The 21,810-nt window shown below is 38.9% G+C and overlaps 1 protein-coding gene across 5 annotated transcripts in view; it reads left to right on the top strand.

Moving 5' to 3' along the window:
• Positions 1-21,810, top strand: part of LOC124555709 — a 411,411-nt gene that overhangs the window by 360,243 nt on the left and 29,358 nt on the right. For all 5 annotated transcript variants that reach the window (XM_047129715.1, XM_047129717.1, XM_047129716.1 and 2 more), the window contains one exon: positions 14,429-14,488. In XM_047129715.1, coding sequence (XP_046985671.1) covers positions 14,429-14,488 — 60 coding nt within the window. The remainder of the gene's footprint in view (positions 1-14,428; positions 14,489-21,810) is intronic.

Genomic DNA, 21,810 nt, shown 5'->3' with positions numbered 1-21,810 from the left:
TACACAAGTGGATTAAGAAAAATACAAGCAAGGAAAACATCTGCTGTCGAATGGCCCATGTCTACAAGACTGAAATAGCATAGTTCTTGTTGGCAGGTGGTGGTGGTGGTGGTGGTGGTGGTGGTGGTGGTTGTGGGAACTGAGGCTGTGAAAGAAGAGGATACAGTGTCAGAGAAGTGAATTGGGATTTTTGGTGGATAAGTACCTTGCTTCTAGATGGCCCATAGCAGGTCGACATAGGGGAATAGTATGCAGGTAACTATAGCCATTCTGCAGATTTGTTTGTATATCTTCAGTTCAACAGAGAAGTAGTTATGCATAAGAATGTTGTTTGTCAGATGTGTAAGGAATGAGATGGTGGCTTCGGAGTCAGTAGGACAATGGGAGAGGTAGCATTCAAAAGCATTCAAGGCCTTATCATGAACATATTGGTATATAGACAGGTTATGTCAACAGTAATGAATAAGGATCAAGGTAGTAACAGGATGGGGATGACTGTGAGACAGTGAAGGAAGTGGGTCATGTCTTTGATATGGGAAGCTACACTGCAGTCATTGGGTTAGAGGTGTTGGTCAACAAGAGTCAAGATTCATTCAGTGGGGGAACAGTAACAAGCTACTATGGGGCATCCAGTATGATTAACTTTACGAGTAATGTGAAGCATGTAGAAGCTCGCTGTCATAGTGAGTAGTTAGGGTGAGGAGAGAAATGGATTCAGGCAAAACATTGAGAGATGTGCTTGATGATTTGAGTAGAGATCAAATGAATTCCTGCTCCATCCAGTATCAATTCAGAAAATTATCCATATCCTTAGGTTCAAACACAGGTCCACATCATGTTCCTTAAATGCTAGCTAATGCATGAATATGCAACAGTGACCAAACCAGGAAAACTCCCATTTCTTGATACTACCCATCCTTTTACAATGACCTTCTGATCTTCTGATTACATCATCTGCATCAGTCACTAACACAAGAATACAGAACCTAATTTCCACAGTGGAGAATCCCTGAACTATCTCTACTCCCTCAACAAGACACAGTTACTTTACATACACCCTATCTCCTAAATTGAAACCTTTGCCTTCCAACAGCTGAAAGAGCTCTCCAGACACAATATCAAAAATATTTCCATTGTACTGAAATCCTGCTCATGTCTCAGGACACCAGTGCCCAACAATACTGTGTTTGTATGAATATAGGCCGCACTTTCATTTTTCCTAGAGATTGACTTGAAGAATCATGGTGTGGCTTCTCCCTTAGATCATAAATCTTAAATTTCAAAATGATGTGCACATGTATGTTTTGGGTTGAAATTAATACCATTAAAAGATACTGCAGTTAACCGATACAAGCATTCAAGCCTTAAGAAGAAAATAGTGGAAAACTTACACTTTCTATGCAAATGTAGTGCTAGTCTTGGAAAAAAAAAGAAACCACTACATGATTGCTTTCTAGCACCATATGTGTATATTTGCACATGGTGTTCCTTTACTGTAGTGCTGTTTGGCTTATCAAAATAGACCAATATTTAGCCTACATTCCCAAATTTGAACTGTAGTTCTGTGAGGAACAGATTATTTCATTGCATAAATTGTTGACTTCTCCCATATGAAACTTTAAATTCAATTGGCAAAATATTTCTTTTACATGCTATTTTGCAGCCTTCAATTTAAATCATTCCAGCTGTTGTGCCATATCCACATTTGCTGTTTTGAACTACAAAATTAAGCAAGTCTTTCTTCACATCTGGATACTTGCACTTTTGCTCTCAAAATCAATATGGACTTCTTGAACTACTTAAGAGTTTCTCTTCCCTTTCATAATGCATAGCTGATAACATGAAGCTGTTCAGTTGTTATGTAGGAATGCCACCATAATTTAGTGTCTGCATCATGTATGTAATAGTACTTCATAATCCAAGGTAAATGTAGTAGTGCAGACTATTTTTGAGACTCACTTTTTAGTATAATCTTGTGTCAGAGGTTTAGGTATGGCCTATGTTTGCACGCAGCCTATGTTTGGGCAAATAAGGTACCTATCCTAGACCTAGTGAACACCCTTGTCAATCTGTGGTGGTGCCCAGGTTCCATGTTGCATACAGTTTCCATGTGTCACAATCCCCAAGACTCCTTCACTGCATTTCATAAAATTCATATTCCAAACAAATTCAAATATTGTGGGTAATCTGTCTACCAAAATCTTCAGTTCTACAGGTGTTTCAGTGCTATTGAAAGACCTCATCTTCAGCCTCAAACCCAAGTTGGCTCATGCTAGATTCACTAAACATCTACTCTTCCTTTCCTGTCACCTAGATTGAAAAACACATGCCATCAACCCCTCCAACCGAATTGCAACAGCAATTGTTGTCTCTTCAAATTCATACATTAGTCCATTCCATGATCCTCCCACCTCTTCAATGGCTCCATAAAAACTTACATCTACATCAGACCCACTAACCAGGAACAGTGCTTGCATTTTGATGACTCCTATTACTTCCACACTAAAAGCCTCTTCCATATAGTTTGGCCACCTGCTGATGATACATCTGCAATGATCAACAGTCACCCTACCAAGTATGTTGAAGGTCTTACTAAAGCCTACACAGGTAGACAAAGCCCTGAGAGGATGAGCAGAAGTCGGTCCCAAATGGATGCACGAAAGATTAAGTCCAATTTATTGTTTACGAAGACAAAACTGAGCAAGGTGGTGCAGTGGTTAACACACTGGACTTGCATTCAGGAGGATGATGGTTCAAACCCGTGTCCGGCCATCCTGATTTAGGTTTTCCATGATTTCCCAAAACTGCTTCACGCAAATGCCAGGATGGCTCCTTTGGAAGGGCACGGCTGATTTCCTTCCCCATCCTTCCCTAATCTGATGGGACCAATGACCTCATTGTTTGGTCCCCTACCCCAAATCAACCAACCAAGCAATGAAAAACAAAGACAAATATTGCAAAGTCCAATTGCTGGTCATGGCATTGAAGGCCACATCTGTTCAGTGTAGAGGGCATGAAGGGAGTAGGACCATAACCGGCAGCTCCAGGAGGCAAAGGTTTTTGTTGACATCATTATTGTCACAGCTCCAGAGCCAGATCTTGATTTTGATGCTTTTGCAGTCACTCAAAACAAACTCTGCTGATGTGTATGGAGCAGCTTGAGGACCCCTCCAGGGAGCAGACTAGCCTGGAGCTGAGACTGGCTGCTGGTGTCCAAGATCGGCATTGTTTAGGACTCTGCCACTACAACAATAGGTAATAGCAGACTAACAGCCCCAAGAAGTGGACCATGGCAAGAGTGCAATTTGGTAATGCACTTAGGCACACTATACCCCCTTGAAGCACCACTTTCACAATGGCCCAGCCCAGAAGATTGGAGATGACCACAGGAACCAATCCTGGTGGCCTTTGGCGAAGATAAGGGCCCACACTGGATCTTGGAGAGGGAAAGGCCAGTGGTTGGACTGCTGAGAAGAGGGATGGATGGGTGCTGGTGGGATTGAAGATGAAATAACTGTGACTGATGTGGTCGGTCCTTGAGGTGTTTTTTTTTTTTTGTTCTGGGGTTGAACTGTCCTGGGGAGTGGAACCGTATGAAGTCAGAAAGAGAATAAAGACCTTGTCCAAAGGGTGATGGTGGTGGTACTTGGACAGCTGAGATTTAAAGGTATGAATGGACATTCAGCTAGACCATAAGAAGCAGAGTGGAAAGGTGCAGTATGTATCAGTGTCATGCCATTTGCTTCACAGAAAGTGGAGAATTCTGTGGAAGCAAACTGAGGGCTGTTTTCTGTGGTAGTAGTTTCTGGCAACTCTCCAATTGAAAAATTCTGGACAGGGTTTGAATAGTCTGCCCTGCAGGTGTGGCAGACTAGGGTGATATATAGGGGAAACCACTGCCAGCACCTATGACGATAAACCAGCAGTGTCCCAGGAAGGACCTGTGAAATCCAGGTGTAGCTGGTACCAGGAGGCAGAAGTGTCTGGCTAAGGGGATAAAAAAGACATGGAGGGGTGACCTGCTTGCACTGGCAGGTGGGGCAGTAGACATGTTGTTGGGCAAGGCGCTTGGCGAGCATAATGCCCAGTTGACTGACATGCAAGAAAAACAAGACATGCTTCTGGAGCACTGCAAGGATCATTTCTCTGCTACGCCCTATCTCCACTGGAGTGAAGCAACACCTCGGCAGACATATCCACTAGTTGCATTATGCTGAAAGCAATGTGATAGGAAGTGCACTTGAAGGTGGAAGAACACATGCCTACGTCAGGGCACATGCATGTGACACTGACAAAAAAAAATATTGCCAACTGATAAGCATCTATGACAGATTGGGCATTAATCATTGTCTTGGAGTCCCCGAAAATGAGCAATGTACTGTTAGGATTTTCTGTGTTGACGATGGGAGCAGCTCATTGGCTGTTAGGAATGGGGGTTAGAATACCCTCAATTTGCAACCATTGTTGCTCCAGCTGAAGTCTCTCTCTGAGTGTGAAGGGAACATTTGTGGCTTTGAAGAACTTTGGTGTTGCTGATGGGAGAAGAGCCACATGGACATTGAAATATTTTACACTCAAGAAGGGTTGCAAGAACACTCAGCCAAAACTTGGAAAAGAGATCTTTTAGGTAAGGGTTGATGCCCAGCAACTTAATGGTGGTGACAGAGTCATGGATTTCTAAGCCAACTATTGAATAGATATAGGTCCAAGAGACTGATGGCTCCATGAGCGTCCAGGACCAAAATTCTGGCTGTGAGGGAGGTCACATGGAACTGAACTTGTGCTATAAATTGGCCGTTGACTTTAATGATGCCATTGCTGTAACCATGCAGTGAGGTGTCAAAAGCTTGAAGGCAAGAGGACACTGTGCGATAATAAGGTTGCCAATGTAGGATGGTTGTGCAGGGCCCCATGTCTACCTGTAGCTCGATGGGCACATTGTTGATAGCTAGCTTGAGCAACAATGATTTCTCTGAGTGGAAATGCACAGACTGAATGTAGGATATGCCCAGTAACAAATACACCCTATAATCCACCTCTACATTTGAGGGATCCACATGTGCACAGTCTACATTTATTTTGAGCACTGCTTGGCAAACTTCTGCTCTATGTCCAGATATCCCACAAGAGGTGCACTTAGCACACCAGTAGTGGGACCTAATAAAACACTTGCTGCAGGAAGGCCGCCATTGAGCGCAGTGTCTGACTGCTGAGTCTTTGAGTGCAGTGTGTGAATCCCACCTGGGTGGGGGCAAGAATGGGGCTGAGGGCAGTGTGTTGGTCATTTGGTGAACACTTGTGATGGAACCTGTTATGTGGCTGATGTTCTGAGAGACTGTTCAAAAGCTCTGATATTGGGAGGCATATTTTCAAGGAAGGGTCTTTTATTTTAAGGAAATTTGAGCATAGTTATTCATTGAGGGTGTGCACGAGAATCATGTCCTGGACCAAGGAAGCCACACGTGATTGCTGACACTGAGGATTACTACATTGGAAACAGCAATCGTGAGATAAATCCTGGAAGCATATGCCCATTACAGTAAGTCTGTCCATTAAGTTTTGATATAAAATCTTGTGGTGAGTTGCTGCCACATGCACCTGGGCATGAAAGTATTCTAACAAACTGGACTTCTGCCTGTCATATGTCAGAACATGGAGTCCCACTTCTGAGTTAAGTTGTTGCAGAAGGTGGTAAATGTCTGGGTCCGCACATGCCAGGAAAAGTGCACCTTTGGGTATTACCTGTGATGCTGTAGGCTAAGTAGTGCTGTTCCATGCATGCAACTTAGTTTGCCCATGGCTCGACCTACATGTTGTACTACTGGAACAGTGGGGGGCACCATCCAGGAGCCCTTTACTGTGAAGTCAATCCAGGAAATTGACAGCTTCGAAGGTGACTTGGAGATGGCCAACAGTTGCTTGATCAAGACTTCATGGGTGTGCTTAATTTGGTAGAGCATAGCCCAGGCACTGACCTAAATACTGCCTGGGCACTGGGATACTGCAGTTACCACTTTCGATCACGTGGCCTGCTGAAGAGAAAAGATCTGCCCGGCCAGTGACCCGGCCACCTGAGGCACGGGTGGAGCATAGCCATCCTAGAAGAGCTGCCATAGTGAGATCCGTGCCTGCATAACCCATCTATGTTGTTGGTTGCTGACTGTGTAGTCACAAGGCCTCGACACAACAGGAAAATGGTTTCAATGATACCCTGGCTGCACAATCTGGCAGGTTCATCCTTGACAGCCAGTAAAAGAGAAAAAGGAATCAGTCAGGTGTGACAAACTTTGGGAACAGCTGTTGGTTTGAGGGTGAAATGAGCATCATAGTTTTTTGCAGCCCCTAGTTCAGGTGAAAACAGACTCACCAAACTCAAGGTAAAGGTCATCCAACACCTGAAACAAGATAGATACAGAAATGAGATACACAGTATCTTGAATTTGAAAACCAAAAACCGTGAATGTGTTGAGTCCAAAAATATTCTCCAACATCACTGTCAATGGCCGAAAATGTGATTGCCCTCATGACCTCCCGATACTCAATGTCGATCATAAACTGCCCTTGAACCATGATTGGCTGCGTGCTGCCACTGACCAAAAACCAATTGGTGGAGGAAAGAGGATGACGACCCAAGTGATGGTAGACTTTAAGATTCACATGAGATTCAGAGGCCCCAATATTGATCTGGAAATGGAATGGCTGTTGCTGAATTTGCATTCTTACTAGGAATGCTGAGCTCCTGGCAGTGCACACTGGTGTAACACTATGGACATCTGTAAACAGTACATTCACATTTGAGGGATGGCTGATCAGGTGGCTAGAACAAACAGTTTCCACATGGCCTTGTTTATAGCAGGCTGCACACTATGCCCCTCCACCACCTTCCCCCAGTGTGGGAGCGACTATGGGCAGCATATGGACAAAGTTGGGACACAAGGGCAATCTTCATTGGAAAGGGCCACAATTTGCATTGGAAAGGTGGAAAAGGCCACAGTCTGATTGCCAATGGTGTGGACAAAAGGGAGAACACTGAGGGTGTCGGTAAACAAAACCTTTGCTGTGAGGCCGAACACACGGACACTGTCAGTTTCATCCCCAAACTATTCAGTTGGAGGCTTTGACACTTCAAACACCTGTGTGATAGTCAGAAGTTCCTCAGCTGTAGGATCTTATCAATGCAACACCACCTGATGCACCTATCTGTCCAGAGCAGAACAGATGACGATGTCATGTATTAGAGAATTAGCATAAAACTGTTTACAATGAGCACAAATAAACCTGCATGTCCTGCTTCAACCCCAGAGGTTGGCTGCCTATGCTTGATAGGACTGGCCTAGTTTCTTTTGTCTCTGATAAAATTCCATATGGGAAGACACAACATGGTTTTGCTTTAGATAGTGAAGAACTGTCTCTCTCAGGCATTTCAGGAGATGACAATGCCACTGGACCTTTTAATGGAGCAAGTTCCTGAAGCCAATGAAATCTTACTGCTAAATCCAAGCCAAGAAAAAATATTATTGCAAATATGGGTACTCCACCTGAAATGCTGTGATGTGCTTTTGCAGATATTGCACATATGAGTTCCAATCCTCCTTCACCTCTTCAAATGGTGGAAAGGATGGGAGAGCAGGTGGACATGCAGAGGGCAGTTGTGGAGGGATTGTTGTACCTTGTTAAGTCATAACCAACTGGCGAATCAAGTCTGTACTCCAATTCAAATTACTTTGTGATTTATATTTTGGTGAGCTGAGTGGTAGGAGTCAGCCACAATCCAATATTTTGCAAGCATCACATGCTCACTGTGTTGCCTGTTGTGTAGGTCACATGCATTGCCATTAGATTAGATTTACTTTCATTCCAATTGATCTGTAGTAAGGAGGTCCTCCAGGGTGTAGAACATATCAGAAAAACAATAATACATGACAAATATTTACAACTAGAACAAATAAGCTAATGTACCTTCCACAGGTCCCAAGTGGAATGATCGTCATTTTTTTTTAATGAACACTATATGAAAGGATCATTTTACAACACTCATTTACTAAGATTGCATTAATGCACAGAATTTAAAATAAAAAAAAAAAAATGTTCTCTTATTTATAAGGTAATGAACATATAATAGAACTACTGCAATACTTATTTACAATGAACACATTACTGCACTGAAATGATGTAGAAGTTTACTGTGTGCGTGTGTGCATGTTATGCTTTTTATGGCTTCTGGCACGTTATAGAAAATGTGTGTTTCTGAATAATCCACACCTTTTTGTACAACAGTAAGTGACTTTAAATCCTTGTGAAGATTATTCTTATTTCAAGTACTGATTCCGTGAACTGAGATGTTGGTTTGAAAAAGTGACATATTTTCAATGACAAATTCCACTAAGGAATAAATATATTTGGAAGCTGTAGTTAGTATCCCTAGTTCCCTAACAGGCCTCTGCAGGACGTTCTTGGGTTCATACCACATATAACTCTTACTGCAAGTTTTTGTGCCTGGAAAACTTTAGCTTGGCTTGATGACTTACCTCAAAAAATAATCCCATATGACATTATGGAGTGCAAGTAAGCATAGTATGCCAGCTTTTTCATTTTTATTTCCCCTATGTCTGACAGAATTTGCATTGCAAATAGAGGTTTGTTTAGACTCATCAGCAGTTCTGTGGTGTGCTATTCCCAGTTGAATTTATTATCAAGCTGTAATCCCAAGATTTTAACACTGTCCACTTCTTCTTTCTGCTTGTCATCACATGTTAGGCATATACTCATGTGACATCCCTTACAAGTTCTGAACTGAATGTAGTCTGTTTTTTCAAAGTTTAGTGACAAAGAATTGGCTAGGGACCAGTGATTAATGTCCACAAATATTTTAGTAGCCGATCTTTCTAAGACTGCAGTTGATTTGCTATTTATCATAATGTTTGTATCATCAGCAAACAAAACAAACTTGACATCTGGTAATATTACTGATGGAAGGACAACGATATACACAAGAAAAAGTAAGGGCCCTAAGATGGAACCTTGTGGGATTCCACATGTAATTAGTTCCCTGTTGGATGATGCCTGATAGCTTAATACATGTCTCTTTCCTAATAACACCCTTTGTTTCCTGCCGGAGATATAAGATTTGAACCATTTTGCAGCATTTTCTGTTACACCATAATATTCTAATTTACTTAAAAAGATATTATGATTTACACAGTCAAGTGCCTTCGACAGATCACAAAATATACCAGTTACCTGCAATTTTTTTGTCTAATGAATTAAGTACATTTTCACTGTAAGTATAGATAGCCTTCTCAGTGTCAGAACCCTTTAGAAATCCAAACTGCGACTTTGACTGTATGTTATTTGTGATAAGATGGTTAAAAAGCTAATTCTGCATTACCTTTTCTAAAATTTTTGAGAATGCTGGAAAAAGTGAAATTGGATGGAAATTTGACTCTCTTTCTTTATCTCCCTTCTTGAACAGCGGCTTAACTTCAGCATATTTCAACCATTCAGGAAATATTCCACTGATAAACAACTGATTACACAGATATGGATATAATAGAGGGGAACATTCCACATGGGAAAAATATATCTAAAATCAAAGATGATGTGACTTACCAAACGAAAGCGCTGGCAGGTCGATAGACACACAAACAAACACAAACATACACACAAAATTCAAGCTTTTGCAACCAACGGTTGCTTCATCAGGAAAGAGGGAAGGAGAGGGAAAGATGAAAGGATGTGGGTTTTAAGGGAGAGGGTAAGGAGTCATTCCAATCCCGGATCCAACTGCACATACACATTGGTTGGATATGGGTGTGTGTGCGAGTGTATACCTGTCCTTTTTTCCCCCTAAGGTAAGTCTTTCCGCTCCCGGGATTGGAATGACTCCTTACCCTCTCCCTTAAAACCCACATCCTTTCGTCTTTCCCTCTCCTTCCCTCTTTCCTGATGAAGCAACCGTTGGTTGCGAAAGCTTGAATTTTGTGTGTATGTTTGTGTTTGTTTGTGTGTCTATCGAGCTGCCAGCGCTTTCATTTGGTAAGTCACATCATCTTTGTTTTTTGATTACACAGATAGCTTAATATGCTACTTAACTCTGAATCACATTCTTTAATTAGCTTTGTTAGTATCTCAGCATATCCACTAGGTGTTTTTCATTTTAAAGATTTTATGATGGACATTACTTCTTCTGGGGTAGTGAGGGTCAAATTCATATTATGGAAATTACTTGAAATGTCTGTGGTGTGAGGTATCCCATTGCAGCATCTACAGAACCTGATAACCCCATCTTTTCAGTTAAAATGTTTGTTAAAGAGTTCTGCAACACTATACACATGTCACTGATGTATCATTTACTCTTAATGCTATTTGCCCCTCTTCCTGTCTGGTTCTACCAGTCTTCTCCTTCACTATATCCCACATTGTCTTTATTTTTTTTATCTGATGTGACTATCTTTTCCTCGTAATATGTTTGCTTTAATGTCCGTATTACAGTCTTTAATATTTTGCTTTATTTCTTGTAATGTGCTATAGCATCAACATCAGAACTGTTTCGGATTGACTGATAGTTTCCTTTTTGTTTTACAAGATACCCCTATTCCTTGAGTAATCCATGGATTCTTTGTAGACTTTGCTCTAACCTTGGTTAGTTTTCGGGGAAAACAGTGTTCAAATAAGGTAAGCACTTTATTAGCAAAAGTGTTATATTTTTCATTCATGCCATGAGCTCTGTGCACATCACTCCAATGAATGTCTCTGAGGAGTGTCCTAAAATAATCAATTTTTGGCTTATTGATTACTCTCTTGAGTTCAGATTTAACAGATTTTATATCCTGTTCAGTATTAACATTTAACAGAAGGAACTGCATGTCATGGCTGAGAGGCCATTGACTATTGGTTTTGTAATATAATTTTGTTCATCGAACTATTCTATTCCCTAGTTGGGAACTTTACAGTGGGAATTATGTTGAATGATAGTGTTACTAACTCAAATAAGTCTTTAAGGAACTCTACATTGGAATGACCAGCAACCACTATTTATTTGTTTTTGGTTGTTAAATGGGCCAGTACAGTTTCAAGGTGGTTTATGAACTGATTAAAGTTATCTGCAGGTGCTCAATATACACTTAATATTATGAAGGATTTTTTATGAAATTCTACTTCTGTTGCACATGCTTCCATATGCTGTTCTAGGCAAAATTTATGAATGTATATGTTCTTAAATTTATGACAGTTCCTGATGAATGAACAATGCCAACCTAAATCTTGTAACACTTAAAAGTTCTATACCAGTGGTCACATGATGTTCAGAGAGGCAGATTATGTCAATTGGGTTTGAGGACTCTTATTCATCTATGCAGATAATTAATTCATTAATTTTATTTCTCAGTCCTCAAATAGTTTGATGCAATAAAGATAGCTGACATTTCACATTGACCGAGTTAAAATTGGGTAGAGTAGAAATTTCTGCTGGTTCTTGAAAATCCTTAACCAATAGCTGTTTATGCTGATGTAATAAGCTAGAATTAACGTTTTTTGGTTTCTTTCTCAAACTGAAGGTTTGTCTCAATCCTAACCCCTCTTGAAACTTGGTTTCTTTCTTTCCTGTCTATCCTAAAAAATGGTTTTTACTGAACCCTATAACCATTGGTATTTTATCACTCATGATAGTGCCTCCCTCCTTTAACTTTCCTGCTATTTTCCCCAACCAGCTTGCTGTTCCCTTTCCTGTTGAGGAGAAGGTCATGCCTAGTATAATCCCGCCTATTGAGAGAATCAACAGGAACCACCCCAATGTGTGACCCCACACCTGACACAATCAGCCATTCCAACTTTAAAGTAACTCTCCTGATGGAAGAGTTCAAATGAGGTCGGTCTTGGCACCCAAGAACAGATACAAACTCAACACTAGTATGCTTCGATGCCGATGCAATCTTTGCCAGGTCACACTCTATACTGTACCCAGGATCTCTGTCAGTACTATTACCTGGCCCACGCACTACAACCACGGCGTCTTCCTTAGTGAAATCTTTGCAAAGTGATCCTAAATCCTCTGTCATTTGCTCCAGACCAGCACAACGTTTAAAAACATTGGTGACCTAGTTCATCCTGCAAAAGTTAGCCAACACCTCTTCCATGGGAGCTACCTAGCAACAATTTCTTTATCTTTATTGATTTCACATTCTTACTTTTCAGTTTCCTGCTGAAAGTTTGTTGTGCTCTGTCTACACCTGCAACTGCTTGAGGCACACCAGCTTCTAACTGAAGCAACAGGTGAAATCTATTTTCCACGTTCATCATGAAGCTGTCAAACAAAGTTCTAGGCCTATTCCTCCTGTTGTCTGTTGCCACTTTCCACCTCTCTTTACCCTTGTCCCTCCAGCCTCAAGGGTGGCAGTTTTCCCCTCTTGTTCTAGTATCTTCCTATCTCTACTACATATCCTACAAAACCACTGATGAATCTCATTTGCTTCCCCCACTCCCACGCCACTACAGCCACCCACACGGGAAAAACTACAGCACCCATCACACCAAAGCCCCCACCTAACAATTCTATGGCGAGACAAGCACTTTTCACTTTTGATAATCGTGATAGTTTATTAAGAGTAAGTCAGTTAAATTACAGATAAATATGAAAATATGATTCCACAAATTTGGCCTATACACAACTGTATATAAACAAAAACAACAGTGCAAAGTTTTTGAAGCAACAACTTAAACTTTACGATACTTTCTAGAAATGTAAGTTTAATAATGAAGAGGTATACTACAGTTAAATTGCTGGAGAGAGAAAAAAACAATTAAACAAAATTCTATAGACTTGCTATGGCAAAATATAAACAGAAAATATGACTATAACCTGACTGTACATCTTCTCGTGTTTGATGCTATATTATGGGAAGAAAAATGAAACCTTTAATGATATGCCTAAAAAGCACTCCAATACACCTATTTGCCATGCAATCAGTACTAAACTAAATGTTGTTATAATCTCAAATGACTTATCTTTAAGAGAACACCAAAACTCACGCTAGTCGCCTGGCTGTAGGGGAGCAAAGCGTGGCTGGCTGCAGGTTGGCAACAATGCCTTCTGCCACTGCAATCTGTCCAATATAAAATAATTTTAATTGGAGTATAGCTGCTGCTGTTATTGTTCAAACTGCTGTTGTTGCTGAATAAACTGCTGCTGTAACAACATACCAAATGCCAAATCCATTGTACTCGCAGAACACCCATGGAATGAAACAGTCTCATTGCCAAAAATGGTAGAATCTGCAGTTCTTTATTATAGCAACCAAATACACAAGAAGTATGATGGTGAGGCAAAGCATCAGAATTTCACAGGCATGTGAAAATATTAACAGAAGAATAGCAGTTGAGGCTTAGTCTGATAATGTGCAAAGTTCGTCATACAGAAACACAGAACAATCCTAATCAGTAAGTAGAACCTTCTGTGAGCACAGCCGATGCAAGAGAGAGTGAGGCTGTGCTGGCAGCATACTGTTGGGACCACTCAACAAGCAGTGATGCTTGTTGTAGCGAGTGAAGTGGACACTCTTGTTTTGACCTCTCACTCATGCCAGTGAACATGAATTCTGCAATCATGGTGACAGCTTATATGGGCATGCTGCCACAGTTTTGCATTTTTAAGAGCTGGGCTTTCACCAGTATATATCTGTAGGTATTGTGGCTGTTACACCACCTGGAAGGAAATAATTAACTGTCAGCCATGAAAAATTGAAAGCTACATTAGCAACTGCCAGCTTTCTTTATTTGGCTGCTATGAATTGTTTTGATGTTAAAGTAAGAGGACAGTTTCCTCCTGTCCCTAACACTAAGCAGAACTTGTCACAGTCTCCTATTTGAAGAGAGTGCTGCCTGGTGATGGCTGTGTTGAAGTGAACTTTGTATGTGACAAATGACCAACAGTGTAGCCCCTTGTTTCTAGTGAATAGCCTCGCTCTAGTGTGATGAAGCCTTGTCCCTCCTGTTTGAGCGGAAGCTACTCCCAAACATTAGAGGAGAGGTGGCCCCCTTAGGTAAATAGAATCTTGGGAGGGGAATGAATCAGATGTACACTTAGTGTGTATCATGCAGGGAGAGGGTATCATGCAGCACATATATTTTTACTGTTGTTCTGTTTCAAATTAGTGTTGAACAAAGCTTCTGAGTGAAAATCTTCCAGTGTTACTGAAATTTCTTTATACCTAAAAGTGATTACACTGTACATAATATCGTGATGCAATTTTTGTAAGCACATTAATGTTTATATCATTGACTCTCTGAACATGTTTATCTTAAATTTATTTTAGTAGCAATGATCACTGGTGCTGTTTGATATTTTTCACAATAGGAAATGTTAGCTTTGTTATTTTCTGTATTTTTGAATTGTTGTAGTTTCTGCAATTGCTATTGTTGTTATATTTTGCAGCTCCGCCGTGGGAGCCCAGTAACGAGACTCAGAATCCAGTTAGGAGTTCCTCTGCATCAGGTATGGTCTGTTATAATAAGACATCCTCTTAACCATCTATCAGTGTGTGTTATGTCAGCTACAGGTGACACTGCTCAGTGTAAGTATATAGAAGTAGAAAAACATCCAAGCAGCTGTTTTATGAGACACCTATTGTAGTGCCACTCTAGTGGGTTTATTAACTTCCCCCTCGTTCATTTCTCTCTCATGTATGTGTGGTGTTTTTGTATTATGCTCATAGTAATATGTGCTAGAGTGAGTCATGAGTGTGACTCCTGTCACAAGGCTGTTGGACAACTTCAGTAGACTACATCATTAACAATTATTATTATTATTATTATAACAGCATACAGTAGCTAATGCAACAGATGAAAAGCCATAAATAATGAGCTGGTGTGATGTTTACTACCATCTAAAGAAATAAATGACATAACTCACTTCAGCATATCTGCAACCAGTTACCACTAAAGTTAAAGTAAGTACATGTATCTTAATCTGGAACTTTAGTTGGAATAAGTTTCACAGCTAGCACGAATTTTCTGAATGATAACATTTTTATACACTGGCTGCCATTGACTGGATTAAAACATTCCCTTATTTTGCAGTAACTAGTTTGCAGGTTCAGCTGTGTAGCCACCTTCAAGTGATCATCTGAAATACATATCAGATTCAACATAGTTAAAATACTGAAGCTTACACCCAGTTAAACACTGTTAAAAAGCATAGGGGGTTGAAATGGTGTGCAATGGAATTACATGTGTTAATGTAGAATTACAACTGGTAGGCATACAATAAATGTGAACATTTGTTAAGTAAAATATTTTACATGATTTTTATAATACAGCCAACTGGTTAGAGAGTAAAATCTTGTTGCAGCAGGTCGGCTGTATTATGCAAATCATGTTATTGTATGGGCACTGTCTCGCAGCCATGTTTAAAATTGTAAAATATTTTACCACATTACTAGATTATACAACAGAATAAATTTCACCAAGTGTTTCTTGAACAGTATTGGCATATACTGTGACACCTTTGGACCAATTGCTCATTGATGCATACTGCATTGTGTCATTCAAATAAGATTACAGTAGCATTTATTAACCTACAGAAGTAACACTGCAATGCATGAATAGTAGGAAGGGGGCGAATGACTAGTATTTCTTTATTATGTGCACTGGGAGCATAGAGAGAACATATCTAGATTTCTGTTAATTTAGAAATAGTTGATACTGTTGTTGTTACAAGTTGTTAAAATAATAAATTAATATAATATTTTTGTAAGAGTTCTGTTTCACACAGCATACTAGAATAAAATGCAAGCCTATGCATAGTTTCCCGTGTTCGTCCTCAACAATAACTGCCATGATGGGACATCCAGATAAAATTATGAACAATAGTAATTAACTGCAACAATATTATCTAAAGTTTTTGGTTTACATGGTGCACTATAATAGACACAAGGAAAGTTCACAAACACACAAACAATCTCTTATCTCTATCTTTACCAACAGCAGCAGTGAAAGAATGTTAACATAAAAACATGAAAAATGTAAGAAGCTAGAGAACTCCAGGATGGGATAACAATATTATTATGAAAAGTATAGATTGCTACTCATCATATAGAGGAGACATTTAGTCGCAGACAGGCACCAGGCATAAGAAGAAGATTAGTTTTTGGCCAAAATGCCTTCTTCTGAAGTAAGAAGCTCACACACATTCACAAAAGCACAACTCACACACACATGATCACAGTCTCTGGATGCAGCAGCCAGAGACAGAGGCCATGTGTGTGAGAGTTGTGTTTGTGTGAATGTGTGTGTGCTTTCTGCTTCCAAAGGCAGCCTTTTGGCTGATAGCTATGTACCAGTCTCTTTGTTGCACCTGTCTGTGACTGAATGCTGCCTCTGTGTGGCGAGAAGCAGTCTATCCTCTTAATTATTGCTGCTGCTGCTGTTGTTGTTAAAAAGCTAGAGAGATGAGGCTTGTGCCCTTCACAAATTGGGCACTTTATTGCTTGTGCTAAAAATCTGTGTGTTACTAAGTTTCATTAAAATCCAGTAAAAAATGAAGCAATGCATGCACACAGTTTAATGTTTTATCAGGTATCTTTGGCCTTGTTCTTAAAGAAAAATGCAGAAAATTGCAGGCATACATTTTCATACTATATTACATTATACTGGGTTTGTAATACAAAAAATTTTTCATCTTCATCACACAGTATTTTAATTTTTATTAAAATATGAGAGAACAAATTGTTGCCCAATGAGAAAATTAAGAATATTTATCGGAGTATTTAACACAACCGAGCATCTAACCCTTTGAAAATACACATCATATTGCGTATACAAAATGACTGACTACAAATAGCACATTGATGTGAACTGTAATACCATAACCAGAAGACTAAGGGCTGTAAGAGCCTCCATGGCATGAGGGCATTTCAAACAGATGCCTCTAGATGTTGTGCATGCTCTCATAGCTACAAACTTAATACTAAACATAATATCAGAGTGGAAAAATGTAAGTGCATATTAGATGTTTGTAGAGTTTAGAAATTCAAAAGCTGTAAATCATATCTGTATGGAGATTTCAGCCTCAATAAGTGCACTCTGTGATACAGAAGTACAAAAGTAATGTACATCATTACAAGTGTACAATTTTTTGCATACTAGACCCATCCCCTATATTTTTTAGTGTTGTGTGACTGGACGAATATTTTGACTGTAACCCAAGAATGTCCATTTGGTGGTTTAGTCTGTGTAAGTCCTCTTCTTTATTCTTTTTGTCCAAACAGCTGGTTGTTGTTTTATATGCAGTATTTTGACTGTGTTACATCTGATACCTATTTCAATCTGTCATGTGAAAGTGGCTACATAACCAGAACTAAGAAGCAGTAAATGCAAAATCAGTGGCTATATTAATCCAGCCAATGACAGCCTGTGTGGCAGAAGCAGTCATTTAGTTAATGTTTGAATACTGATGTTGATTTCATGCCAAATGAAACACCTGGTTTGTAAACTGTTTCCGACCCCATCCTTCCACCCAGAGCTACTAATCTTGTATCATAGGAGAACTTATGTAGAATTTGGAACTGCAGGAGAGAGATACTGAAGAGTAAAACTCTGTTATGGCCTGTGTGCAGTGTCTGGTAGTCTCAGTATGAACATAATTTCTGAAAATTATCTAGGTTTTTTATTATTTTTGGAAATATGTTTAAGTACAAGTACATATAGACCATAAAAGGCAGGAGTTCAACAAATGCATTATGAGCACTGTTTTGTCATGCTGCTTTAATGTTGAATGGTTTAATTTATAAGAAAAGAAGTCATTTAAGAAGATTTTTAAAATCACAGGGAGAGAGGCTGGCAGATACTTACCTTCAGTGATTGGTACTCAGAATACTTACAGTATAAACACCTACAATAGAACATAGAACTCAAAGCTCTTGGAACAAGAAGCTCTTTCTTCAGAGAGGTGAGAGGGATGGTGTGGGATTGAGTAGAAAGGATCAGTCGAATTCCAAGCCTAACAAGACCCTGCTGAGATGAGGAGATATGGAAGTAGAGGTAAAGAAAAGGTGTCACAGTGAGTAGAATATCAGAGATAGTACATTAGTAGCACTATGCTAGCACTGGATGGTATGAGGAGCAGAGTGAGAAATAAAGATACAATAAGTAGATGATAGACTGAAAGGCTTCCAGTACTCATTATTATTTTTGCCTGAGATTTTAACAGTTACATGGCTTGACAAAAAAGTAGTTTTCTGGTATGTGTTAACTAAGTTTGTTTTTCATTTTCAGTTTTATTGTTGAGCTTATTGCGAAATTCAGTCATTTATTTTTTATATCATTCTTATATTTCTGTATGTGTTTAAAATGGCAAGAATCATCTGCAAATAGTGTCAAGAGCAGTGACTGTTTACAGTATTTTCATTTTCAAAACCTTACTGGGTACCTCCATTCACATGGCATTCAAATCATGTCTGTTTTAAATGTCAAAGTGTATATGAGGTTCTCTGTCTGTGAAATTGGTTTATAATCATCTTTCCACATTTATGAAAATTATAATACCAAGTAAGACACCCACAACTTAAATGAACTCTGTACTGTAAGTTAGATACATAGCAGTCCACATTTGTGTATAATCTCAGACTTTTAAAATTCAATGTGGTTGGTACCAGAGTGGTGTCATCATGGTGGTGTCTAACATAAATGTGACCATCACTATAAGACAGGTTGAAATGGGGCTTACGTGACAGCACTACACTTTATCAATCTGCCAAGAGCAATGGTGTTTATGCATCACTTGAATTGCAGTCAAAGACAATTGCAGTGTTTGCAGAATTCATGTTGGTGCAGTGGCATGCTTGACACTAGTCCATATCATAGCAGATAATGTCAGACCTTCTATGCTGGTAGGTCCCATCACTTTGCAATACCCTAATATTGAAGCAACACTGTGACAAAGTGGTAAAGTCTGTTGTTATCACAAGAAGAAAATAGTGTTATCCTGTGTTGTGGTTTCACTGCATATTCTGTACACCTGCTTGTAGCTGCATCTGATCATCTGATTTTTTCTGTCACACACACACACACACACACACACACACACGAAGTCACACTCATAGTATTGTGTCATTTAATAGTCAAAATGGCCAGGTAAGCCATATCAGTATTTAATCATAACCATAGTACTTCTTGATATGATAGCAAGAAAATTCGCATATCACTCCCAGTTTATTTCAGCAGATTCTCAAATTTGTAAGTAACTGCATGCTCACTGTGACAACAGCTAATGGCTGGAAGACACACAAGTTTTAAGAAAGAGACATGGACTGAACTGGCTGTAATATATTTCTTGTCCATGCTGTTAGCTACTTTCAACTGTTAGTCATTTTCAAGCACCTGAAATGGTGACATCGGTTTATAAATTGCTTGTCTGAATGAAACATCTTGTCTACATATATACTTTCTTTATAATGTTACCTCATTGTCACAAGCTCCATGCTTCTCATTTGATTAACCAGCCAGTACATATGTAAAGACACAAGCCAGTACTGTATGTGTGTGGGGGTGTGTGTAGCGTGTAGTACAAATACAGTCCAGTAGTGCACTAGATTACTTCCACTAATAATAGGTATACAGTAAGTTGTCATATCATAACACAGGCACAGCCGTCATAGTGCAGCCAAAGATGTCCAGAACCATATCTTTGAATAGCTGGTAATACTATTTAAAGTTTTGTGCAAGATTTATTGGCATGTTATGTTTGTTACACTTATGCATGACAAGCAGAGCAACAGAATATGAATCGATAGAATGTATGGTACAGTAACAGAATAATTGTATATACGCTATATTCAATATATATAACATTTTGACACGCTATCCAACAGATATTATGTTGGTAAACTTATTTGATTATTGCAATATGTATGCAAGGTATGTAGTATATGAAGTAAAGTTGGACTAAATCATACCATCAGTTATCTGCCTCAGTTTGGCCTATATATTGGCCATGGTTACATATTAGCATATGAAATCACCAAGTTTCATGTGAAGGGAAAGGAGTTTTATTGGATTTATCTGCATAAAACACAAAAATTACTGCCTAACATATACAATATTGAAGCAGTAACAACAGTTCAAATGATACTAGCATCACTATAAAATCATAATCTTGAGTATTATTAAAAGTTGAAAATTTGAAACTCATACATCAGGTATCATGTGTTCAATGAAATGTTCGAATTTTCAAACCAATTAAGAAACATAAAAGTTTACGTTGGACATCCTAATGAGGCATGCCAGTCAGTATATAAAATGAAACTCTAGTAATAAATTAATGAAAGCTAACTGGATCTTTAAAAGAAATTATAGGCTCATACATTGTGCACTTTTTGAAAACAGTGACAGATTATATACAGATAGGCGACAATTTCTCTCTCTGTCATACATGGTGCAGTGATGCAACATTCTACATCTCCTAGTTGCCTAAATGGCATATAGTAATATTACTACATAAAATGAGTACAAAAACCTTCTAACAATGTGAAAATTATAAAAATTACGAAACATATGTTGCGCTATTACAGTCTGACAACACACTCGCCAGAGGTTTATGTTGATCAACTTTTTTGATCATTACAATATGTATGTTAGGTATAAAGTAGCGGAAGTAAAGTTAGGATTAGACAATTCCAGTAATTAGTGGTCTCAATTCAGGCTATGTAGTGGGCATAGTTACTCATGATGTATCCTTCCCCATAGTAGAGGGGGGCCAATATCATTCTATGTGACTGTTGACATGACTAAGGTTGCCCGGGATAAGTAATCACTAAGGACAGGAAAATTTTGCAAAAATGATAACTCGAAAAACAATACAAAATTGGCAGTTTTTAGCAAAATAATATGAATTCGAAGATTTTCAGAAAATATCGTGAAATCAGCAATTTTTTCGAAATATTGTAAAATTTGTCATTATTCCATATTAAAAATGTTACATATCTGAGGCCGGCAGTTTACCAGTATTCTTAAGTGGTAGTTATTATATGTTGGTATTGGATTTTGACTTCCTGTTTCCTCAAGGCTGACATCGGTGAATAGCATTAAAATCACAGTTCATTTCCCATATAACTAATGATGACGTGATATCAAAAATAGCACTGACATTGACAAAAAAACACCAATATCAGCACACCAGACAAGTGGAAAGAGGAAAACAGTGATAATGGAAAAAAAACCTGAATTTGACAAAAAAATTACACCAAATGTAGCAGTGAAAAAACCAAATTTGACAAAAAAAGTTAATGCCATATGTTGGAAAAAAAGTAATACTGTATGTTGAAAAAAAGAAAGAGAAAGAAAAAAAAGGTAACAGCAAATGTCACACACACACAAAAAAAGAAAGCAACGACGAGTCTGGAAAAAGAAAGAGAATATCAGACTTGATAAAAAGAACAGAAATTGAAAAAACAAACAGCAAAAAGCGAAAACCAAGTTAAATTGACACTAAAACAGCAAAATTGGCAAAAAACATCACTATTTCAAAAAGCAACATCCAATTTGGCTAAAAATAACACTGAATTTGGTGATAAAATGAAAAGATTATTTCCTGTCGCTAGTGTTTGCTGGGTGAGGCATGCTCTTGTCCTGGAAATGAGATACCATTTCCAAAGACATGAAGAACTAATTGATGGTCAACGGTATAGGCTATGGAAGCAAGGTAAAACCACCACACTAAAGATCCACAGGTATCCCACTCATCAGCAGTAAACCATACCAATATCCTCATTAAAATATTCTGGAGATAAGAGTCCCCCAGTCAGAACTCTGGGAGAGAAC

This window comes from Schistocerca americana, chromosome X (genome assembly GCF_021461395.2).
Source record: "Schistocerca americana isolate TAMUIC-IGC-003095 chromosome X, iqSchAmer2.1, whole genome shotgun sequence".
NCBI classification, from domain to species: Eukaryota; Metazoa; Arthropoda; class Insecta; order Orthoptera; family Acrididae; genus Schistocerca; species Schistocerca americana.
The sequence above is the reverse complement of the archived record's forward strand: the minus strand, read 5'-3'. Positions and strand labels throughout refer to the sequence as shown.